The sequence below is a fragment of the Vicia villosa genome, unplaced genomic scaffold (genome assembly GCF_029867415.1).
Source record: "Vicia villosa cultivar HV-30 ecotype Madison, WI unplaced genomic scaffold, Vvil1.0 ctg.000666F_1_1, whole genome shotgun sequence".
NCBI classification, from domain to species: Eukaryota; Viridiplantae; Streptophyta; class Magnoliopsida; order Fabales; family Fabaceae; genus Vicia; species Vicia villosa.
The window spans coordinates 700,152-727,039 of NW_026705297.1; the positions used below are offsets into that span (position 1 = coordinate 700,152).

The 26,888-nt window shown below is 34.8% G+C and overlaps 1 protein-coding gene across 1 annotated transcript; it reads left to right on the forward strand.

The window, feature by feature from the left end:
- Window positions 1-22,944: 22,944 nt before the first annotated feature.
- Window positions 22,945-26,006, forward strand: LOC131630275 (protein NRT1/ PTR FAMILY 8.1-like). The gene is made up of 5 exons (XM_058901069.1): window positions 22,945-23,135; window positions 23,344-23,471; window positions 24,064-24,281; window positions 24,367-24,920; window positions 25,054-26,006. The coding sequence occupies exons 2-5, from the start codon at window positions 23,366-23,368 to the stop codon at window positions 25,886-25,888; spliced, it is 1,713 nt and encodes a 570-aa protein (XP_058757052.1). The 5' UTR covers window positions 22,945-23,135; window positions 23,344-23,365; the 3' UTR covers window positions 25,889-26,006.
- Window positions 26,007-26,888: the final 882 nt, after the last annotated feature.

A 26,888-nucleotide genomic window follows, 5' to 3' on the forward strand; every position in this document is an offset into this window, starting at 1 on the left:
AAGGCTTGTTGAGCACGAGCATTGTTTGTTGAATTTTCTTGAGCTTGAAACCATTCGTTTCAAGTATGGAACGCTTTGACTCCCAAAATTGTCGCGTCTTCTTTCTCATTTTGCCAGACATAATCATTTCTGTTCTTTCAAATAACATCTACCATAACCGCAAATCTGCCTGAAATTTTCTTTTCTTCTTTTGAGCAAATATCAAGAAAAAGAGGCTTAATATCCTGAAAAACCTGCAAACGAGACTCAATGAGATGAAAAAGACCTGCTGCCCGCCAGCATTGGTTAGTAGTTGTGCAATCAAAAAACAGATGCCATTCATCCTCGATAGTATTCTCACAGAACGAGCAAACTTCCGGGCACATGACAAGACGCTGTCTAAGTCTCTTGCGAGTAGGGAGGCACCCCGCACAAATTCTCCAAAGAAGGTGCTTCACTCTCGGTGGTGCCTTGATATCCCAAATGCTACCCCAATTCTCCGATCCTCCCACCTCCTTATTACTTCTAACTGCTTGATACCAGAGATTGTAGCCAGATTTCACACTATAGATACCATCCTGCTCTTCCTTCCAAATCAATCTATTCTTACTAACATCTTCCAACAATGGGACTTTAAGAATTTTTTTCGAATCCGCCGCATCAAAAAGATCTCTAACAACTTCTATATCCCATTTCTTCTCATTAGCCATCATGAGATTATTAACTGACAGATGGTAAACCTCCTGTTTTTGTGGACCTCCTAAATTACCTTCACTACTTCCCGGAATCCAAGGTTCCTGCATGATATTAATATTACTACCATCACCAATACTCCACCTGCACCCTAATGTTAGTACCTCACGAGATTTCCAAATACTCCTCCAAATAAAACTCGGATTATAACCCAGAAGAGAATCAAAGAAGGAGTTATTAGGGAAGTACCTTGCTTTGAAAATACGAGAAACAAGTGCATCTGGATTCGATGTTAAGGCCCAACCTTGTTTTGCCACCATAGCCATGTTAAAAGCATTAAAATCTCGGAATCCTACTCCTCCATACTCCTTAGGACACGCTAATCTATCCCACGCCATCCAACGAATTCCTGCGCCCTCCTTACCACCACCCCACCAAAATGCATTCAACATTCTTTCAATATCTTGGATAATCGACGCTGGAAGAATGAAAAGACTCATAATGTATGATGGAATAGCCTGAAGAACGGATTTGGTCATTATTTCTTTTCCGGCTTTAGAGAGAGATCTTCCTTTCCAAGAGTTAATCCTATTCCAGATTCGATCCTTAATATAAGAGAAAGTAGCCTTCTTACTTCTACCAATCATAGAGGGTAATCCAAGATATGTCCCTGTTCCTAACACTTGGCGCACTCCCATAATACCAGCAAGATCCTCCTGAGCTGGTTTTGGTAAATTCCGACTAAAATACACCTCTGATTTAGTTAGATTAATCTCCTGGCCTGAAGCCTCCGCATATGTCTGAATCACCTTCATAATATTTCTCACTTCATCGAATTTGAATTTTTTAGAAAAAACTTGGAATTTGACTGTAAAATCAACGAAGTCAAAAGATCAATTTCACTACTAACTTGCGGAACCCCATTTAAATTAAGGCTAAAATTGTGTATAAAGTGACGTGCACAAACAAGTAACAACAAACGAAACAAGCCTTTTTCTATGGTATATAGGAGTAGGGTATACTAGTTTGAAAAAAAATTGTGTTTATAATATATTTCCTATGAAGAAAAGGAATATGGATAAACATGTACCATTGGACGACCGTGAATGAATGAATAAATGAATACCTTAATCAGTTATTTTCATACACATAAAAAATTAATTCACACTAATCAATGATTATGTAACTTGTCAGTATGTATCTCTCGCTATTCGTAGTTGTCATTATCACAATATACTTACTAAATCTTATTACGTATGTATCACGTTGATCTCGAAACACATATAATTAAATATAGAATAATGTGAAAACATAAAGAAATGTTGATATAACTAATTTGTTTTTAAGGTTGTTTTTTAAATAATATTTTCGTGGAAGCCATTATTTTGCACGTTCCTTTATCTATCGGTGTAAGTCAAACGCTACGCAAATGTTTTTATCTATTTTATTGTTGGTATTATCTAACCATTATGCATAATGATTATATTATATACTAATTTATTAATGACAATCAGTTATAATTAGACCTCATTTTTGTTTAATAATGCCTTTAGTACCTAAGTTGTATAGCTATGCATTATTCTCTTTTGGCCAATAATCACTGACCCAAAGAATTGTATTGCCGTTTTATTAAAAAATTATATATAGATGAAGGTATTTTATATGCTTTCAAATACGTAATCATTGAGTAAAAAATAGAAAATAAATCATTTATTCAATTAATAAAACTAATTTATAACGGTGAAATTAATTGTGTATAGACGAAAGGTAATATGTGTTCAAACCTATGCTCCAACACATACATGTCTGCGACTGCGGACCATTTTATTATTTGGATGTACTTATGAAACATATTTTATTTTTAATAGAATTAATTAATAGATTTTCTTAATTTAATCTTTGTTAATAAATAAAATTTATCATTTCAATTTAAAAATAGTAAAATGAGACATTTTTATTAATATTATTTACTTATTTATATTCACATCATTATTTGTAATTAAATGATTTTCATTTTGAAAAAATTAGGTGAGTTTAATTTTAGAACTCACCGATATGTTAGGTCAAAACTAAAGGTTTAATGAATGTTTAGAGAGAATCCAACATATGGAGAATCTGCAGGGATTGTTTATCGACCCGTTCTCGGCTCCACCATTATCATGTTCAATGTCCACTAAAATGTCATCTGTGCGAGAATGAGAAGGAAGATGACTGGCCTATTTTCTTTGGTTGTGGGGTTACTAATAGTTGTTGGAGAATAGCAGGTTTGAATTAATGATATAGTCTTACCCCGCCTCAGTTTGTTCCATGATGTTAAAGCTATTATTCTTGATATTTGTACCAATGATAGTCGAACGGCAGGGCGGTTTGCTACTATGCTAGATGTAATTTGGAATAATAGAAACAATGCTATTTGGAACAATGAAAATGACGCGACATCTACGCTTGGTACACAAGCGTTTTATAGATGGCAAGATTGGTACTTAGCGCAAGATTGGAAAGAAAGTGGGAATTTTGATCATCCTCTGTCGGTTTGGGATCTGCCAGACACCGGGTGGTTAAGGTGTAATGTAGACGCGGGTTTTAGCAATAACCGTGGTACTACTAACAGGGGCTGGTGTGTGAGAGATAACTGTAACTGTGGTAATTTTATCTTAGGAGGCACAGCTTGGGATTTGGAACTTCTTTCCATTGTTGAAGCATAGGCTTTGACCCTGAAGGAGGCAGTCCAAGGAGCTATAGCAAATCATTTGGATAAAGTTATTTTTGAAGGTGATGCTCTAAGGGTGGTTCAAGCGATTCATTCTAACCATTGTGGAAATTCTGAATTTAGTGTGATTATCTTATCTATCCAAAGCTTGTTACAAATTTATTCCAACTTTGATGTTAAGTTTATTAAGCGCCAAGCGAATATGGTTGCTCACTCGTTAGCGAAGGCGGCCAATTTTTGGTCTAGGCGTAGTACTTTTAATGTATCTCCTACTTGTATTGAGCATATTTTGATTAATGAAATGTGTTAATTTTGTTTTGATTAAAAAAAATTAATGTTTAGAGAGATACAAGGGGGTGATTGCAAAAAAAAATTTACAGGGGCTAAAGTCAAAATTCGCTAACATTACAGGGGTTTTATATATTTAACCCTTAATTAAAAGATGTTCAATATAAGAAGGTATCAAATGAAAACTACTACGTCTAGACTAAGAATTGGTTGCCTTTACTAATAAGTGGGCAACCGAATTCGCTTGACGTTTATTAAAAATACACTTTTACAATATTTTTCATCTCTTTTGCTTTTTCATGCCATTCCGTTCATTTATTTATGTGTGATATCAATTGTTGGATTAACAACCAGCATTGAGAGCTAGGATAAATTTTAGAAAAACACATTAGATCCCAATTTGAGTCACACTATTGTTTTGTAAAAAAATAAGAGTATAGAAATACACTTCTAAAAAAAATCGAAAGTGTATTTCCGTAACCACTAAGTTATAAATTAAAATGATATAACTATTATTTTATTGTATATATGTCATTTTGAAAAAATCCATGTGATTCCCAAATAATATATTTAGGGATGAGTTGGAAGCTTAATGCAGAGAAGCACAATGGTGAGGTTGCTAAGATCCAAATCAAGATGATATAATTGCATACAAATAAAAAACTAGTTAACATGTGAGCAACATAAGTATTATTCTTGTCTTCTTTAATTAGATGCTTAGCTTGCTTCTATATATGAAGCAAAAAGTCAACAAAAACTAAAATTTTAAAACAAACTCATCATCGAATCTTATAACCTTATAAGCTTTTCTATAGTGGAAAAAACATATCAACTCGGGTGAGAAAGCTTGTGGGTAACACTTTACACACAAGCACATACAGACTTAACATAACAATAACATATAGAAGCTGTAACATCCGAGACCGAAGAAGGCGAGGGGTGGTTGCACCGCATGTAACACCTGAGGCCGAAGAGGGCAAGGGTGGTCGCTGTTAGAACAAGAATTGTTCTGATCAATATTCTTAGTTTTGATGATAACAATGTATATGAATTTTGTATAAGACAATGTGGTACTCTAATCCTATGCATTTTCCATTTCAGGAAACATATAAAGAGTATGCACAAAATCAGCGCAAGAAGCACTGACTCAGAAGGTTCAGTATGCAACATCAGAACATGCTCTCGCAAGACATCAGAAGATGGTCAAGCAGAATCAGAACATGGTCTATTGAAGCATCAGAAGAACTTGAGATCAGAAGCAGAAGCACTGAAGTTCTTATGGTATCACACTAGAAGCACTTCAAATTAGAAGACAAGAAGATGCTCTGCACCAAGCTGTTTGACTCTGATTAATTCAAACGTTGTATCTACAAAGATCATATCAGAAGCAAGTACAAGATGGCAGGCTACGCTGACTGACAAAAAGAACGTTAGAAGCTATTAAAGGCAAAGTCAGTTAAAGCAGGAAAAGCAAGGCTCGAGGTAGTTGACAAAAGAGTGAAACATTAAATGCAATGCTGTACGGATCACGCAACGCATTAAATGCTCCCAACGGTCATCTTCTCAAAACGCCTATAAATAGAAGTTCTGATGAGAAGCTGAATACGAACTCTTTGCACAAAATACAGAAACGCTTCCAAATTCAAAAGCTCTCAAACTTCATCTTCAACCTCACATTACTTTTGTAATATCTTAGTGAGATTTAAGCTTAGAACTTAAGAGAAATATCACAGTTGTGATTATAGCTTATTAAGAAGCATTGTAATACTTTTGTAAAAATTTGTTTACATTAATTTGTAAAAGGTTCCTAGAGTGATCAAGGTGTGATCAGAATACTCTAGAAGACTTAGAAGGTATCTAAGTGGAAAACCATTGTAATCAATGTTGATTAGTGGATTAAATCCTCAGGTGAGGTAAATCACTCTAAGGGGGGTGGCCTGGAGTAGTTTCGTTAACAACGAACCAGGATAAAAATCATTGTGCAATTGTTTTTATCTTAAGAGTTTTTAAAGTCACACTTATTCAACCCCCCCCCCCTTTCTAAGTGTTTTTCTATCCTTCAATTGGTATCAGAGCACCGGTTCTAAGGTGCAAGCACTTAACCGTGTTTAGAAAAGATTCAGGAAGAGAAAAACACTAAGTCAAGATGGTTGAAACTCCACCACCTACATCTACATCTGGCTCTGCTGAGCAACACAATGGAAATGGTAACAATGGTTACACTAGACCACCAATATTCGATGGTGAAAACTTTGAATATTGGAAAGATAAACTTGAAAGTTACTTTCTTGGTTTAGATGGTGACTTATGGGATCTTCTATTGGATGGTTACAAACATCCAGTGAAAGCTAGAGGAGTAAAGCTGACAAGACAAGAAATGAGTGATGATCAAAAGAAAGAATTCAAAAATCATCACAAGTGTAGGACTGTTTTGTTGAATGCTATCTCTCACGTTGAATATGAGAAGATATCTAATAGGGAAACTGCCTATGACATATATGAATCATTGAAAATGACTCATGAAGGAAATGCCCAAGTCAAGGAGACCAAAGCTCTTGCTTTAATCCAGAAGTATGAAGCCTTCAAGATGGAGGATGATGAAAACATTGAAAAAATGTTTTCAAGATTTCAAACTCTAACTGCTGGATTAAGAGTGCTTGACAAGGGATACACAAAGGCTGATCATATCAAGAAGATCACCAGAAGCTTGCCCAGAAGATGGGGCCCAATGGTGACTGCATTCAAGATAGCAAAGGATCTGAATGAAGTCTCTTTGGAAGAGCTGATCAGCGCCCTGAGGAGTCATGAAATAGAGCTGGATGCTAATGAACCTCAGAAGAAAGGTAAGTCTATTGCATTAAAATCTAATTATAAAAAATGCACTAACCCTTTTCAGGCTGAAGAAGAAGATTCTGAAGAATCAGAATCACAAGAAGAAGATGAACTGTCCATGATTTCCAGAAGGGTAAACCAACTCTGGAAAAGCAAGCATAGGAAGTTCAAGAACTTCAAAAGTTCTAATAAGCTTGAGAAAGGAGAATCTTCTGGAAGCAGAAGATATGATAAGAAGGTCACTTGCTTTGAGTGCAATGAGCCAGATCACTACAAGAGTGAGTGTCCAAAGCTTCAGAAGGAGAAGCCCAAGAAGAAGTTTCATAAGAAGAAAGGTCTTATGGCAACTTGGGATGATTCAGATTCATCAGAATCAGAATCAGACTCTGAAGGCGAGCAGGCAAACATTGCGCTGATGGTCACAGTTGATGATGGATCAGAATCTGCATCAGAATCAGATTCTGAAGAGGTATTTTCTGAACTATCTAGAGAAGAGTTAGTTTCCAGTTTAACAGAACTTCTGGAACTCAAGGCTCATCTTAGTATCAAATACAAAAAGCTGAAAAAGCTATTTGATTCTGAAACTAAGAAGCTGGAATTAGAAAATTCTGAACTGAAGGAAAAAGTTTTAAAATTATCCAAAAATGTTGGATCTCCTTCTGACTCAGAAAATTCTATTCTTAGTCTGAACCATATTCTTAAAGAATATAACTTGAGTTTCAGGAAATTCTTATCTAGAAGTATTGGTAGAAGTCATCTTGCTTCTATGATATATGCTGTTTCTGGAAATAAGAGAGTTGGCATTGGCTATGAGGGTGATACCCCATACAAACTTGAACCTGTAGATGACATGAAAATCACATACAAGCCATTGTATGATCAGTTCAAGTATGGCCACTCCCATGATATTAGGCTCACATCACATGCCAAAAGCTTTCACATTACACACACTAAGAAGCATGTGACACAACCTAGAAAATATCATGTAACTCAGAATAAGGAATATCATGTTGTACCTCCTGTTAATTATAATGCTAAACCCAAGTTCAATCAGAACTTGAGGAGAACTAACAAGAAAGGACCCAAGAAAATGTGGGTACCTAAAGAAAAGATTATTCCCGTTGCAGATATCCTTGGCTGCAAAGAAGACAAAGGAAAGCATGTCATGGTACCTGGACTCTGGGTGCTCTCGACACATGATGGGAAGAAGGTCTATGTTCCAAGACCTGGTGCTTAAATCTGCTGGAGAAGTTAAGTTTGGAGGAGATCAGAAGGGCAAAATATTTGGCTCAGGAACCATAAGTACCGGTAACTCTCCTTCTATAACTAATGTTCTTCTGGTAGATGGATTAGCTCATAACTTGTTGTCCATAAGTCAATTAAGTGACAATGGTTATGACATAATCTTTGATCAAAAGTCTTGCAAGGCTGTAAATCAGAAGGATGGCTCAATCCTATTTACAGGCAAGAGAAATAACAACATTTACAAGATTGATCTTCAAGATCTTAAGAATCAGAAGGTAACTTGTCTTATGTTTGTTAGCGAAGAGCAATGGGTCTAGCATAGAAGATTAGGCCATGCTAGTTTGAGAAAGATTTCTCAGATTAACAAACTAAATCTTGTCAGAGGACTCCCAAATCTGAAATATAAATCAGATGCTCTTTGCGAAGCATGTCAGAAGGGAAAGTTCTCCAAACCTGCATTCAAGTCTAAGAATGTTGTTTCTTCCTCTAGGCCGCTAGAACTTCTGCATATTGATTTGTTTGGCCCAGTCAAAACAGCATCTGTCAGAGGGAAGAAATATGGATTAGTCATCGTAGATGATTATAGTCGCTGGACATGGGTAAAGTTCTTGAAACACAAAGATGAGTCTCATTCAGTGTTCCTTGAATTCTACACTCAGATTCAATCTGAGAAAGAGTGTAAAATCATAAAGGTCAGAAGTGATCATGGTGGCGAATTTGAGAACAGATTCTTTGAGGAGTTCTTCAAAGAAAATGGTATTGCCCATGATTTCTCTTGACCTAGAACTCCACGGCAAAATGGAGTTGTAGAGCGAAAGAATAGGACTCTACAAGAAATGGCCAGAACCATGATCAACGAAACCAATATGGCTAAGCATTTCTAGGCAGAAGCAATAAACACTGCATGCTATATTCAAAATAGAATCTCTATAAGACCTATTCTTAATAAGACTCCTTATGAATTGTGGAAGAACAGAAAGCCCAACATTTCATATTTTCATCCTTTTGGATGTGTTTGTTTCATTCTGAATACTAAAGATCATCTTGGTAAGTTTGATTCTAAGGCACATAAGTGTTTCCTTCTTGGATATTCTGAACGCTCTAAAGGCTACAGAGTATACAATACTGAAATATTGATTGTTGAAGAATCAATCAATATCAGATTTGATGATAAGCTTGGTCTTGAAAAGCCAAAGCAGTTTGAGAATTTCGCAGATATAGATATCTCAATTTCAGAAGCTGAAGAACCAAGAAGCAAAGTATCACAAGATGGAGAACTCAGAAGCAAAAGATCAGAAGATCAAGTTGCTGCTTCTTTAGAGAATCTCAGAATTTATGAAGAGCCAACTGTCAGAAGATCTTCTAGACTCACCTCTGCTCACTCAGAAGATGTTATTCTTGGAAAGAAGGATGATCCTATTAGAACAAGAGCATTCCTTAAGAACAATACAGAATGTCAATTAGGTCTTGTTTCTCTGATCGAGCCAACTTCTGTTGATCAAGCTCTAAAAGATGCAGACTGGATAATTGCCATGCAAGAAGAACTAAATCAGTTTACAAGGAATGGTGTGTGGGATCTTGTTCCTAGACCAAAAGGATTTAACATCATTGGTACGAAGTGGGTCTTCAGAAACAAGCTAAGCGAAAAAGGAGAAGTTGTAAGAAACAAAGCCAGACTGGTGGCTCAAGGCAATAGTCAGCAAGAAGGTATTGACTATTTAGAAACCTTTGCACCAGTGGCCAGGCTGAGTTTGAGATGAGCATGATGGGAGAGCTCAAGTATTTCCTTGGAATCCAGATCAATCAAACATCAGAAGGAACGTATGTTCACCAAACCAAGTATGTGAAAGAACTTCTGAAGAAGTTTAATCTTTCTAAAAGCAAAGAAGCAAAGAATCCTATGCATCCAACGTGTATCTTAGGTAAGGATGAGGTAAGTAAGAAGGTAGATCAGAAGTTGTACAGAGGTATGATTGGATCTCTTTTATATCTCACTACTTCTAGACCTGATATTTTATTCAGTGTTTGTATGTGTGCAAGATTCCAATCAGATCCTAGAGAATCTCACTTAACAGCTGTTAAGAGAATTATGAGGTATCTGAAAGGTACTACTAATGTTGGTTTAGTATACAGAAGATCTAAAGAGTACAACTTAGTAGGATATTGTGATGCTGATTACGCTGGAGATAGAATTGAAAGAAAAAGTACTTCTGGAAGTTGTCAATTTCTTGGAAGTCATCTGATCTTCTGGTACAACAAGAAGCAAGCTACCATTGCCCTCTCTACTACAGAAGCAGAATATGTTGCTGCTGCTGGGTGTAGTACACAGATGCTCGGGATGAAGAGTCAGTTAGAAAATTACCAGATATATGAGAGTAACATCCCTATCTTCTGTGATAATACTTCTTCTATATGTTTATCTAAGAATCCAATCTTACATTCCAAAGCTAAACATATTGAGATCAAACATCATTTCATTAGGGACTATGTTCAGAAGGGTGTTCTTTCTTTGAACTTTGTTGATACAGACCATCAATGGGCTGATATCTTTACAAAACCCCTTGCTGAAGATAAGTTTAAGTTCATTCTGAAGAATATCAGTATGGATTTATGCCCAGAATGAGAAGATGAGAAGTTCTGATGTATGGATTAGTTCTGAAATGAGTTTGTTTTATCTTCTTATAAGAAGTTATGATGTTAATCAATTAGAAGTTTTGATTCTGTTATTACTTACGTTTCATTATCTAAGTTGATTCAGAAGTTTTTTTAAAGCAAAACAGCTGTCACCAGCTTTCCAGATGTTGAACACGTGTTCAATCTATTTGGACAAGTACGCGTGCAGTTGAGGAGACGCCGCCCTAGGTAAATGTGCAAATCATTTCAAATATTACGTTATCTCTCCTAACGTCATTTCTCATTAAATGCAATTGATTCCATGTTTTTCTGTAATCATATTCATTCAAACGCATATTGCATTTCATTTCAAATCCGTCTCTATATAAACTCATCTCCATAACAATTCATCTCTTTACATTCTCTCTCTTCATTCATTGTCTCCCTCGTTTATTTCTCTTTCTCATTGCTGCATAAACCCTAGTTTCTAAACCGAATCTTAGAGTATATTCATGATTTCATCCTCAAGTACTCAACAAAAAATGTCTTCTGCACATCTAGTTCAACACAAATATGGTTATCATCCCCTGAAGACTTGTTCTATTCCTAATGAGGAACTGGAAGTTCTTTGCGAAACTATGGTGGATTTTGACAATCTGTTGGAACATGGTTTCAAAACAAAGGATGCAATGTTGGTTCAAGGTTAGTCAAATTACTTTGAAAGACTGGTTGGACCAGTTTATCCTCTCCTGGTGATGGATTTCTGGACTCATGCAACAGTTACTCCAACTGCTATCATCTCCTTCGTATTAAGGCATGAAGTGGTTGTAACTGAGAAGATGATACGGAAGCTTTATAGTCTTGATGATTTTGAAGGAATCACATGTGCTCTCCCTGGTAGAGTTGATTGGGATAAGGTTGATAAAGAATTATCTACTTCTTCTGGAACTGCATCTCATCAAACTACTTCGTTGAAGCCTTTCTACAGAGTTTGGGCTGAGATTATTCTGGGATCTGTTTATCATAGAAAGAGATCTCTTGCCTCAACATATGTAAATCAGGATCAGAAGTATGTACACTTCTGCATTGGAAATGGTACTAAGGTTAATCTCTCAAACATTCTATTTCAACATTTGAAGACAAATATTGAAGAATCTAGAGATGAAGAACGTAAGAAGAATCCAGATTTCAAGAAGAACACCATTCCTCTTGCCAGAATGATTTCAGACATTCTGATAGAAAGTGACTTGTTGGATCTTCTGAAAGCTGTTGGTACGCCCAAGTTCTTAACTGTCATTCAAGGACATGTTCTGAATGCTTTTGACTTGCAAAGAATGCTTCTGATTGAGAAGGTAACTTCTATTCCAAGAATATTTCCAGATATTCTGACTAGAAGAACACCTGTTGAGAGCTTCTCAAAATTGTTCAAAGAAGAGCTTGACAAATCTGTTAAGCGTTATTTGAAGTCTTGTGTCAAAGCTCAATCTTCTGTTGATCCTGCGTGGATAAGAGGAAGAATTCTTCCATCTCTGGCTGAGTTGAAGAAGAAAGAACAAAAGAAGAAAGAAAAGAGACTGAAGTGAAAGGCCTCAGAAGCAGAATCCAAGCCAGCTAAGAAGCCAAAGCTACCCTATGATCCTCTCAAGGTACAATCTGATGAATACCGTGATAGGCGCATCAAGAAAGCTCTTCGTGCAGATGCTGCTGCTTGTTCTTCTCAGAAAAAGTCTCCTCCTTCTGAACCCCAAAATTCTTTCACCATACCAAACAGTTTCCAACCACCTCCTTCTACCCAAATTCTGAACCCTGAACCGCTAAATATCTTTCCCCCAACACCTTATGAAAATACATCTTCATCCACCTTCACCACAAATTCTACACCTTCTCTAACCCATTCTTTACCTTCCAGAAAATCCAAACCCTATTGCCTTCTATACCCTGACTATCGATTCACCTTTAACCCTCCTGAACCATCTATTGATGTCTGCTTTGACCTATTCAAGCTCATGTTCAGAACAAGGATGGAAACCTTGAGAGCTGCTCATGACTCCAAGTTGGATCATGCTACTATGTTAGGCTTATGGAGAATCTTCAAGAAGTATTTTCAGCTTGATGCTTTGAACATCCAGAGGAGATGTGTTGCTGAAGCATCTGGTTCTTCTAGTTGTCTTTTGGAAGTTGATGATGGTAGGTACTATCATCCAATAAGAATCTGGAGATCTCTTGAGGAGAAGAAGTTTGTAGATGAGTTGGAAGATGAACCCTGTCTCACAATGGTTGTATGGAAGCCTCAATTTCTCATTCTGACTGGAGACTTTCAGTGGCTATTCAACTGGCTGAGGGAGAATCCTTCTGAGAAGGCACCAAACATGGTTATTCCTGAGGTTGAATATCCTTCAGAAGTTGCTGCTCCCACTCCTCCAAAGAATCTGGCTGAGATTCTTCAGGCTCTTGAGAATGAAGATTCTGATCTTCCTGTTCCAGATTATGTTGAAGATGCTTCTATGTCAGAAGCTGATGCTGAGAAGCAAAGTGCTGAGAATCATCCTGCTGAGAAACTTCCTGTTCAGGAAAATCAAGATGATGTTCTCATGATAGATGCTGCTGTTGAGCATGTTATTCCTCTGAATGATGGCTGTGAATCTTCTTCTGTGGAACCTTCTCTTCTGGTGAACACCATGAAGGCTCTTCAAAAGAACCAAGATGCTCTAGCTTCTCATTTGGATAAGAATGAAGATACTCACAATGAGTTTCGCTCATTCATGAAGAAGCAGATTGAAAGCACTTCTGAGATTCAAAACCTTTTGGCCAAGATAGTCTCTAGGCTAGGCTAGTCGCAGTCTTTTGGTCTTAGTTGTTTCTTGTTTCTTGCATTTGTTTCTTGCATCTGCTTCTCTCTTTTTTATCCTCTGATATCTTTTGATGAATCAATGAAACTTTATCTTCTCTCATATTGTTTGTTTTTCATCTGAATCTTTTGATTTCTTTTTGATGTTATGACAAAAAGGGGGAGAAAACGTGATAATTGATTTGATTTATTATATCAGTTGCTGGGATTAAGTCTCAACATTCCTAACATTATTTGCAAGTTCTATGTTTTTGAGATTTTTGCAGGATTGAAGATATTCTGAAAAAGCTCAACATGAGAAGCAAATACATGGGGAAATGCAATTCTATAAAGAAGCATGTTCTTGAAATTGAAGCAAGCTTAGTGCTGTGAAGCTTCAAGATCAGAAGCAAGAAGGAAGAATGTTCTGATATTCTCGTGGCAGAATATGATCTAACACATTCTTATTCCTCATATGTTCTGATACATATTTCTTTCTTAAAAGAATGTTCTGATTCATTCATGCTCTGACTTTTGTCATATAGTATGTTCTGAAACATTTCAGGATGTAAACATGCTCTGATGATGCTCTGGTACATTTAAGAATGTTCTGATACAATCAAGCATGCAATGATTCAAGAAGAAATTCAAAGCTCTGAAGTTGTCCTATGGAAGCAAGAAGCAGAAGCTCTGAATGTTCTGAAGTTCTAGGCAAATGTAAACGTCTCAACTGAAATGGAAAATACTCAGGGAAGTCTTTTAGTTATAAATTCTTCCAGTATTTATTTCAGGGGGAGATTGTTAATCTCAGGGGGAGACATATTCACACACTTGTTTATATGCTTATGCTATAACTGTGTAATTGTCTTTGGTCATCTGATATTCTAATTGCAAATTCATATCAATTATATATGTTTTTGTCATCATCAAAAAGGGGGAGATTGTTAGAACAAGAATTGTTTTGATCAATATTCTTAGTTTTGATGATAACAATGTATATGAATTTTGTATAAGACAATGTGGTACTCTAATCCTATGCATTTTCCATTTCAGGAAACATATAAAGAGTATGCACAAAATCAGCGCAAGAAGCACTGGCTCAGAAGGTTCAGTATGCAACATCAGAACATGCTCTCGCAAGACATCAGAAGATGGACAAGCAGAATCAGAACATGGTCTATTGAAGCATCAGAAGAACTTGAGATCAGAAGCAGAAGCACTGAAGTTCTTATGGTATCACGCTAGAAGCACTTCAAGTCAGAAGACAAGAAGATACTCTGCACCAAGCTGTTTGACTCTGATTAATTCAAACGTTGTATCTACAAAGATCAGATCAGAAGCAAGTACAAGATGGCAGGCTACGCTGACTGACAAAAAGAACGTTAGAAGCTATTAAAGGCAAAGTCAGTTAAAGTAGGAAAAGCAAGGCTCGAGGTAGTTGACAAAAGAGTGAAACATTAAATGAAATGCTGTACGGATCACCCAACGCATTAAATGCTCCCAACGGTCATCTTCTCAAAACGCCTATAAATAGAAGTTCTGATGAGAAGCTGAATACGAACTCTTTGCACAAAATATAGAAACACTGTCAAATTCAAAAGCTCTCAAACTTCATCTTCAACCTCACATTACTTTTGTAATATCTTAGTGAGATTTAAGCTTAGAACTTAAGATAAATATCACAGTTGTGATTATAGCTTATTAAGAAGCATTGTAATACTCTTGTAAAAATTTGTTTACATTAATTTGTAAAATGTTCCTAGAGTGATCAAGGTGTGATCAGAATACTCTAGAAGACTTAGAAGGTATCTAAGTGGAAAACCATTATAATCAAGGTTGATTAGTGGATTAAATCCTCGGGTGAGGTAAATCACTCTAAGGGGGTGGACTGGAGTAGTTTCGTTAACAACGAACCAGGATAAAAATCATTGTGCAATTGTTTTTATCTTAAGAGTTTTTAAAGTCACACTTATTCAACCCCCCCCCCCTTTCTAAGTGTTTTTCTATCCTTCAGTCGCCACATCGGAATGAGAGGGATCCTGATGCTATGCAGGTATGGGACTGCTTGGTTGAAAAAAAGCTTATAAGGATTGATGGGTACTACCTATACCAACAAGATGCATCTTCTTTTCGGTAGCCTGTTCCATAAGAACTCCATAGTTAAGCGTACTTGACTTGGAGCAATTCTGGGATGGGTGACCTTCTGGGAACTTTCTCAGAAAGTGTGTGAGTAAGGTCAAAGCATGCTGAAAAGGCCCGTGTTTGTTTGTGGGGTCAATCGATCATCCCGAAAGCAGTATGGGGCGGGGCGTTACAGAAGCACAAGAGATTTTATGGAAGTATATTTTTGGATTTTCTCTAAAAGTGTATTTTCGGATTTTTCCCCCATTTATGAATGAATTTAGGGCGAGTCTCAAGTAAGACGTGTTTTCTTGTGAAAAAGATGCATTCAGAAATGTATTTTTGAAATTTGAGGGGCATTTTTAGATTTTTATAGGGTGTTTCCACCCTATATGATGCATTAAGAGATTCTCTGAACGAAAATTTCATCTTATCAAATCTTCTAATTATTGGTAGAAGTAATTGGTAATGATGTCGTGCATCAATGAAAGCAATATTTGGAGTTCAAGAAGTATTTAAAGTGGTTTATACAATGTGTATGAAGATCCGGGTAACAATCCAACATAAGCGCAAATAACAACTTTCACTACTACAAATAACACATTTCATGACAAAATTTCCATCTCACCCAACAAAAAACCGAGGTATAAGCACGTCATGTTTTATTTATTAAAAAAATAAATATCATATATTCTCACGGTTTTTGAATACAACCGATGGGAAAATATTTCAGGATATACTTCGAATCCCAGCAAATACATATCTTTCTTTTATTTTTATTTTTATTTTTATTTGTAAATTAAATAATATATTCCTTCGGTTTTGTGATAACCGAAAGATTAGATAATCAAAATTTTACTATAATTTGTTCGCTTTCTTGTGAAAGCATTTGCCATGAAAACATTGATAGTGAAATCTTTAAACAGATCTTTGGGATGGATTGTAAGTGTAGAAAAAAATTTCCTAAGATTGGTTTTCTTATAAAATAACTTATCTTTTAACTTTATATTATGTATCTAACTTTTAATGTTGATCTTATTGGGATGGATTGTAAGTGTAGAAAAAAATTTCCTAAGATTGGTTTTCTTATAAAATAACTTATCTTTTTACTTTATATTATGTATCTAACTTTTAATGTTATGTATCTAACTTTATATTAGAAATTGAATGCATGCAAAATCGTTGAACTTGAAAGAATACGCATAACGGGTATACTAAAAATATGGATAGTAGCAAATATTTGTTGTTCTCCAAGAATAACAATAATGATGATGAATCAAATTTGTCAAAATTTGAATTTGTAGTTCTACAACAGTAAGAAATTTAATATTTTAATAAAAAATTGATAATTATGAACAATGCAATTTAATATTTTGCGAAAACATTGTAATTTGTATTTAAAAACTTTTTCTCCTTCATTTTTGACAGAAACCGAGAGGTATGTGGCGCTATGGATGAAAGCTATTCTTCGTATTTTTTAAGTTTTAAAAGAAACACATTTTACCTCGGCTTGGAGTCATAACCGAAGAGAAACAGTAGCGTGTTTATTGAGTTTTTTCACCATCCTTAAATAAATCTTTGTTGTCCATTTAGTGAGAATCAACACTTAAGACACGACCATTAATAATCCACGTGAAACCTAAAAGACATCCATATTATAAAAGGATTTTGAATATAAAAAATTGATAAAGAAATTAAGCATTTGACATGAAAACATTGAAATTTAAAGAAGTTTGGAAAAATTCTTTATGATGGATTACAAGAGCTGAAAAATATTTAGGTTCAAGGTTTATGTTCTCAAATAATCATATAAATGAATATTTATTTTATTTATCTAACTTTTTTTATTTTATCTTGGAAACAAATGCATGAAAAAGCCATTGAGAATATATTTGGATCCAACATTTGATCTTTTCCAAGATTCAAATAAATGAAGATCCATCGTCTGATTCAAAATTAACTATCTACTTTTACTTTAATATTCTTTGTAAACAATGTAATATTCTGTATAAAAATTATAATTTGTAAACAAATTAATTTATTGATATTATATGTATTGTTTTCCTCTCGGTTTTGGTCATAAACCGAGAGTTATGTGGCACTATTTTTGAAAATATAAAAAAGTTATTGCTCACTACTACAAATAATATATTTCATAACAAAGCTTTCACCTTACCCAACAAAAACCGAGATTTAATGCCAAGACGCGCCATATTTTATTCTTTTAAAAATAAATATAGCCTATTTCCTTAATTTCTGAATAAAATAGAGGGAAAAAAGAATTCAGGACATGCTTTGAATCCCAACAAATACAGTTTATGTTTTTATTTCTTTAAAAGTGGTGCATTTCTTTTTATTTTATTTTTTATTTGTAAATTAAACGATCTACTCCTCCGGTTTCTGTAATAACCGAGGGATTAGATAATCAGATTCTACTATAAAAGCACTCGTTAATAAAGTTTTATCCTAAACCTAACTTATATGTAGCCCTCCAACTCGTATGCATCATTCTTTGGGATGAATTGTAAGAAAGAAAAAAATCTCCAATGTTCTGTGTTGTATGTTGTTCTCCTCATCAATTGTTCTGGGTATACAACAAAATTTGAATAACGATTTGTCGTTCTCCAAGAATAACAGTGAAATGATGAAACATATTTGTCAAAAATCGAGATTTATTGCAAGCAATTATTTTATTATTTTGTGTAAACAATGTAATTTAATTTTTTTTTTAAAATTATTTTCGCTCGATTTTTAACAAAAACTGAGAGATATGTGGTGTTTTGGATGAAACCTATTTTATTGTATTTTTTACCTCGCTTTTGAGTCACGGTCGAGGAAAAATATAAGCGTATTTATTGAGTTTCTTCAATGTCCTTAAACCAATTTTTGTTGTCCATTTAATGACTATCAACGTTCAAGACATTGTCATTAGTGATCCGTGTGAAGCCAAAAGACATTCATTAAAAGATTCAAAATCTTAGAGGTATTTAAAAGGTTAAAAAAAATTTTTTTTTTTTGCTAAAGGAAAGCTTGGCATGGAAGGAACTGTAATGTGAATCTTCTAAGAATATTTGGGTCATAATTGTGTCTCAAACATATACCTAACGTTAGAAGACACAATTTAGAAGATAAAAAAATGAAAGCATGATACTAGAGGGTATTATCCCATACAATTCAATAACTAATAAAGTGTCAACGATCATGGAATTGGGAGAGTACACAAAACGGTTGTAAGACACAAAATCAAGTTACTATACAACCTAATCAAAGTGAATATTCAGATGATCCTAGAGAAGAAGAAGTTGAGGCAATAAACATTGATATAGAGTATGTAGTACAAATCAAAACACAAAGGTCAAGATTGCCTAATAGTTTTACATTGTTACTTACTTTCAAATAGTGAAGTTATTGACGAAGATGATCTCATCCACTTTCCATTACTAGCTGATGTAGCCATGAAAAATGATGTGTGGAAAAAGATCATATTAGAATAATTAAAAGCCATTGAAAATAACGAGACATGCAAATTTGGTAGAGCTACCAAAGAAAACAAGAATACAATTGACGTTAAGTGGATCACTCAGATATAATTGATGTAAGGGTGCGTTTGGATTGAAGCGGATATAATTGATTTTAGGGAAAATACCCTTTTTCGTCCTTTAACTTTGGCACGGGGTCCATTCTGGTCCCTTAACTTTTAAAAAGTGCAAATCAATCCTTTAATTCTTAAAAACGGAGCACGTTTGTCCTTTCCATCCATTTGGAACAAACGGCCGTTTGATTCTGCATACGTGGCACATGACATGGATCTTCTATTTCATTCTCCATTGCTCCCCCAGAATTTGCCCTAGCCGCGTCCAGAATTGGGATTAGGGATAACGTAAATTGGGTTCTTCTTTCAATTCGTCTCCATGAAACATCAAGTTAGGTATTTAGGGATAACATCAAGTTTCAATTCGTCCTCCATGAAACAGAAAAGCGAAGATAGTATGAAAACCAGTTCTTTTACGGTGGAGAATCTTCCATGGAAGCCAAGTTGTCATTGTGGAGATGCAGCTACTCTTCGCAGGTCATCAACGTCGAAGAGCTATGGAACATATTTTTGGGGTTGTTCTCATTTTAAGGTATGTTTCTATTTTCGAGGTTGTTCTCATTTTATCTCCATTGTTCATATTATCTCCTTTGTAAAATGCAGGGAACAAGGCAACCTGGGTGTGGATTTTTTGAATGGTTTTATGAGGATGTTCAAGATGACAAAGGTCATGTTATAATGGCCAGATTGGAAAAGTTATCAAAAAAATTGGATGATGCAACAATGGAGATTGAAAAAGTAAAGCTGACAAATGAAGAATTAAGGAAGGAGATAAACAAGATTATGAAGTTTAAGAAAATCTGGATGTTTGTTATCTTAGGTGCAGCTTTTGTGATTATTATGTTCTTGATGAAATGAAACGAGAAATATTGTATTGTAATTCTTCATCTATTGTAATGTAATGTTTAAGCTATAATGAAGTGAGAATTTTTGTTAATTTCAGTTGTCACAAAATTTCAGTTTAAATGTCCTTACGAACATGCTCTGATACCAATTTGTAAAATATTGACTACTACTTTTTCACACTTTTAACACTATACTTCCACTGGTGGAAGACTTGCTTTAAAACTGCACAGAACACTTTTTACACTTTACTTCCACCAGTGGAAGTATAGTGTTAAAAGTGTGAAAAAGTAGCATTCAACATTTTACAAATTTTTCAGAATTGTTGCTATACAGAATTTTTGTTAATTTCAGTTTAATCCTGTATTAGCATTGCAAAAGTAACAGAAAAGAAGAATATGATGTGATAACACAAAAGTAACATACTGAATTTCAGTCAATAGTGCCTTAACATTGCAACACAAAGTGCCACACATTTGCATAACACAAAATACCAGTACACAGATTGAGTTTCAACATGAAAAAGAGAAACAGTTAAGATAACCTTGTTCAACATGACACAAAATGACATCAGTACAAAATGACACAAAATGAGTTAAAACCATTACACAAAATGACATCAGTACAAAGTGCAATACATTAGCATAACATTAGACACTCCTCCTAATTTTTTTTCTTGGGTGTTGTCCTCTTGGTTGGTGTTGTCCTCCTTGTAGTTGGGCCAATCATATTCTTGGCAGCACTAAGTCGTGTAGTTGGTCCAGGGGGAACAAAAGGGGTTGTTGGTCTTCTAACACCCAACTTTGCTGGCCTTGTAGTTGTCTTCTTGGATGGTTGAGTAGATTTCTTGGATGGTTGAGTAGATGTCTTGGATCCTTGTGCAGATGCAGGCTGAGACAGGTTCACAGCAGGTTGAGACACAGATTGAGACAAATTCACTGCAGGTTGAGACACAGGTTGAGTAGCAGGCTGAGTTGGCTGAGTTGCTTGAGTGTTCTGTTGAGTACCTTGAGTACCAATATTCTCATTCTCATCCTCCAGCTCAGCTTCATTAGAGTTACCAGTCACTTCTTCATGCAACTTAGAAAGCATTTCTTCAACTACCCTCTCCTCCTCATCTCTTACATGCTCCTCAGTGACACCATGCTCCTCACCTACAACATTTTCTAATCCTGCTGGGTCTGCAAACTCAGCCTGCCCAATTGTGTGTTTAATAAAAATGTCTACACCTAAATGAACCTTATACAGATCGGCTACTTCTAATGCTCCTGCATCATCATTCAGTTGTTGCATCCCAAATGTTGGGTCTTTGTAATAGATTTTCTCAAAATCCCTATACCCTAAACACTTAAGTGAATCTGTCAGCTCAAAGTAACTCCATGTGTCAACATCTATTTTCAACTCAGAAACTTCCCCTCCTTTATAAACTCTAAGATCACCATCAACAAATTCACCACTATGGTGAATTGTGAGTACGATATACTCGTCCATTTCACCTAAAATCATAAATATGTAAAACCCTAATTACTCAGATTAAATACATACATGCAAACAATCGATTTACTATGAAACCCTAATTTATCAGAAGAAAAAACGTGGATTTCCAATATTTAGCAAAATAAAACCCTAAATTCTAACACTGAAACATGCAAAAACCCTTATTTCTACCACAATCAGACAAGCCACATATCATGAACTTTCTAACCTGGTTGCAAAAGCTTTGAGGATGGCCTCCCTCACTGCACGACGATTCGCCTTCAACGTTCTTCGCTGCACCACGAGCTTTTTCTTCACAATGGGTAAGTACTTGAAATGTTCAGAATGAGGTGTTTAGTTCACAACACTTAAGATTATAACAATTAAATGCCACGTCAGACAATCAAAATGCCACATATGCAGTTAATTTGAACGCTTACTAACAGAGTCAGACGGAAGGACAAACGTGCTCCGTTTTTAAGAATTAAAGGATTGATTTGCACTTTTTAAAAGTTAAGGGACCAGAATGGACCCCGAGCCAAAGTTAAAGGACGAAAAAGGGTATTTTCCCTTGATTTTAATATAATTGAATTTGATAAAATTAATTTTTACAAAATTGAGTTTATCAAAATTAAATTATGTTTGTATATATTTATATAAAAGTGAGTTAAACAATAAATTTAAATATAAAAATTACTTAGAATCAATTAATTAATTATAGAGACAAAAATTATAATTTAGTTTTAAGTATAATCAATTATATTTTTAATAAATCAAACACCTCAAAACCACACCGAATCAATTCTATATCTCTAAAATTGATTTTGAATCAACAAGCTATAAATCTAAATGAAACTATCTTAAAGCTTAAGGCTAGACGGGTGAATAAAGATTTCCTACTAAAGTATGGATACTATACTAAAATGTTTGCTCCTTTGGTTAAACATGAAACTATTAGATTTATGGTAGCTCTAGCTAGTAATAAAAACTTATTCCTTCCATTTCTATGTGAAAGCATGTCCAAGAAAAGTATAAACTCCTGCTTTATTTGTCACAGCCCTTTTTTTTTACTTTGAAAAATCAAAATAAATGGGAATGGAAATTCTACTTTGAATTTTATGACCTCTGTGTTCCCACTAATATAAACACAGCTCACACTTCCGTTATCAAATTGTAAACACATTTTAAATTTTATTTTTTATCAAAAATTTTATTTTTAAATATAATCATTTTAAAATATCTATTTAATATTATTTTAATTGGATGAATGTATATCATCTTATTAAAATTTATCTTTATTTTTGATCTAACACAAAAAGTAATTTTAATATTTCTGCATTGCATGTTGAGTCAGACTATAAAATTTTGTTTTGTTTTTAATGATTGTTTTCTAGTGGATAATAAAATTAATTTATTCAAATTAGTCAGCCTACCTTAAAAAAATTCAAATATATTTTTATTGAGCTCATGAACTCTAAAATAAATGTAACAAACTTTTATTAATAATTTAATAATTTTTATAAATATAACTTATATACATTACATTAGTTATTCAATAAATCTAAAATATACAATTTTTTTTTAAATCAAAAAGAGTATAACAAGAGTACACATTTCCTAAATTGTAGAATTTAAAGTCCAAGTCTCACCAATTTTCTCCATCTATGTGTTGTGTACTTGACCATAGAAGTGGCCAAATCCAAAAGCCATTAGTTTATTTTTGATCTTACATCATAACATGTGCGACAAGTCAACAGCTTTACTATGATTATCACATCCTCTTTTCCAACTCATCAAACTCCACCATTCTATAAATAAACCAAACCCACCTTTAGTTTACTTCATCACATTTCATTATTGTCTTGGTAGCTGAATGATCCTTCCTTGAGTTACCAACTAGATTCACTTTTTTTAAGGTTTGATTCTTGGATCTTTCATAGATTCTAATGGTTGTTTGCAAACAAAAATATGTTATTTTCCTTTCTTTTTTTCCATTCAATTGTGTTCTATTTTGATATTTATTGCATGTGTTAATTGTCTATATATTTGAGAAACTATTATGAATTCTTATTCTTAGCTTTTGTTGTTTGAGTTTGTCAATTTATTTGTTTCTTGGTTGGCCAGTGTTTACAAGTTTTGAGTTGCAATGGAAGAAGATGATGTTTACTCCAAAGATGGAACTGTGGATTATCTTGGGAATCCGGCTAATAGAAAGAAAACCGGAACCTGGAAAGCCTGCCCCTTTATCTTAGGTAATTCTGCTGTTTCTACATACTCAAGCTTTAGTATCTGGTATATATACAGTCTGTTTGGATTGACTTATTTGAGCTTATTTATTTGTATAAACACTTTTGATACTAATCGAGAGAGCTATGTGAATAGCTTATGGCACGACCAATGAATGTATGTTTGGTTCTGCGGTGAAAAAATTGATTTTAAGTGAATTGATTCCGGTTATAAGTGAGTTGTAGGTAAAATGATGTATGTTTGAATAAATGTCGGAAAAAATGAGTAGAGCAATAAATTTTTGTGTAAATATCACGTTTAGACCCAAAAGCTACAAATTGTAGCTTCAAGTAGAATCAATTCTGGAAAATATAATCAACTCTACTAAGAAAACCAAACATGTCATAATCAATTCGACACATCCAGAATTAATTTTGCGTCTTAAACGTGAAACCGAACATATACCGAGTGTTTTCAGCTTATTTCTCATAATTGTGTGAAAACTTATGAAAATAGTTCGACTTTATTTCTTTCGATAAGCGTTTAATTAAGATGTTTATTCAAATCGGCCATGATGTAGTATGTTATGCTTATGATTTCAAGCTTGAATTTATACAGGAAATGAATGTTGTGAGAGATTGGCTTATTATGGGATGAGCACAAATTTGGTGCTTTATTTTAAGGAGAGGCTGCATCAACATAGTGCCACTGCTTCAAAGAATGTCTCTAATTGGGGTGGAACATGCTACATCACACCATTAATTGGAGCTTTTGTGGCTGATTCCTATCTTGGAAGATACTGGACTATTGCAAGTTTTTCAATAATCTATGTTATTGTGAGTATAATCACTTCATTGTATACTTGATTATTAGCTTTTTCAATAATCTAAATGGTATTCGACTATTCGTGTTTTTTATCAGGGAATGACATTATTGACATTATCTGCGTCGGTTTCTGGCATAAAACCAACATGTCACGGAAAAGAAAATTGTCATGCTACTGATCTACAAAGTATAGTGTGCTTCGTCGCACTTTACCTTATAGCTCTTGGCACCGGTGGAATCAAGCCATGTGTTTCATCCTACGGAGCAGATCAGTTCGACGACGCTGACGAGAAGGAGAAGGAACACAAGAGTTCTTTCTTCAATTGGTTCTATTTCTCAATCAACATAGGTGCTCTCATTGCGTCTTCTTTATTGGTTTGGATTCAAGATAACGTTGGTTGGGGATGGGGATTTGGCATTCCAGCCGTTGCTATGGCAATTGCCGTGGTGAGTTTCTTTTCTGGAACGAAATTGTATAGGAATCAGAAGCCTGGAGGAAGCGCGCTCACTCGTATCGTTCAGGTGGTAGTTGCATCCATAAGAAAATGCCATGTTGAAGCACCTTCTGATAAGTCTCTTTTATATGAGATTGCTGATACAGAATCTGCTATCAAAGGAAGCCGCAAACTCGACCATACAAACGAGTTGAGGTAAAAGCAAATACAAAAAAAAAGATCGTAGACGATAAGTTAGTCATTATCCCGTGTTTAAAGTCGTAAAAAAAAAAAAACGATACGTTATTTTCTTGTTTAATATTTTTCAGCTTCTTATTGTCTTTAACAGATTCTTCGACAAAGCAGCGGTGCTAGAACAATCGGATAACCTAAAGGACTCGATAAACCCGTGGAGACTTTGCACGGTAACGCAAGTGGAAGAGTTTAAATCCATTTTAAGATTGCTTCCTGTATGGGCCACCGGCATCATATTTGCAACCGTCTATGGTCAAATGAGCACATTATTTGTGTTACAAGGAGCTACCATGAACACTCATGTTGGCAACTCTAGCTTCAAAATCCCACCAGCATCACTCTCTATCTTCGACACTGTCAGTGTCATATTCTGGGTCCCGGTCTACGACCGAATCATCGTACCATTAGCAAGAAAGTTCACCGGCCACAAAAACGGCCTAACCCAGCTCCAAAGAATGGGAGTCGGACTCTTCATATCCATATTTTCAATGGTAGCCGCAGCGATTCTGGAGGTCATACGACTTAAAACTGTAAGAAGACACAATTACTATGACCTCGAGGAGATACCAATGACAATCTTTTGGCAGGTTCCTCAGTATTTCCTCATAGGTTGTGCGGAAGTGTTCATGTTCATCGGGCAATTGGAGTTTTTCTACGAACAAGCTCCCGATGCTATGAGGAGTTTGTGTTCTGCTCTTTCGCTACTAACAGTTGCGCTTGGACAGTACTTGAGTTCTCTGCTTGTGACGATCGTGACGAATATCAGTACGAAGAATGGAAAAGTTGGATGGATACCGGATAATTTGAATTATGGTCACATTGATTATTTCTTTTGGTTATTGGCAGTGCTAAGTGTGCTCAATTTGATAGTGTATCTTTGGGTGGCTAGGTTGTATACTTATAAGAAAACAGTGGGAACTCTTCGCTGAAAAATGTGTTGAGTTTTATAATGTAAGTTTCAATAGTATGGGAAAATTCCTTAAGTCTTGTATTCACTTAAATCTCTTATACCAAATTAAATCACAATACCAGAGTTAGCTTTGAAAATCCATTCTAGTTGTTTTGTAGCTTTATTTTTTGGTCACATAGTCTAGCGGCTAAAATTTATCTTTTAAAGATGAATAAGTGAGATGTCGCGGGTTCGAATCCGCATATCTGCATTTGACGTCACTATATAACTACCAACTGAGCTGACTTAACAGGATAATTGAGATGTCGTGGGTTCGAATTCGCATCTTTGCATCTGACGTCTCTACATAATTATCAACTGAGCTGACTTAACAAGACAATTGTTTTGTAACTTTAAACCGATATCAAAGGCTTACTAGATTTCCTAATCCTTTTTCAATTTTTAGGCATTCATCAACATTTGTAGCAAATATACTGAATGGATTCAAATTGGTTTTAGGAGATGAGAGCTAGGGTTATGAATCTTGTTGGGAAGGGAAGTAAAAGTGTTTAAGAGAAAATGCCAATTTCAAGGCATTGGATTCCAAACTCCACTCAAAGGATTTAGTAAGGTGTGTCACATCAGCATATACTAAGTTGAGTTCTTTGTTGTTGTTTTGTTATTTATTTATTTTTTTGGAATTTAGCTGAAATAACATAAAGTTATGAGATTTGCTATATAAACTCGGATGATTGTATCTAACTTATCAATACTAGCGTTTGCAAGTTTAGCTAAGACTTGTGGGTATTCTTTTGTCCTTTTTATAAGACTGGGTATTTATTTGCAAATTTAGACAAGATTTGTGGGTATTCTTTTGTCCTTTTTATAAGATTAATGGTATTCTTTTGTCCTTTTTATAATATTATAAGATTAATTATTTGGATTTGTTTTTTTTGTCCTTTTTATAATATTATAAGATTAATTATTTTGATTTGTTTGAATGAGTTTTAGTTTTTAGTTTTTAAAACTATTTTATAAAT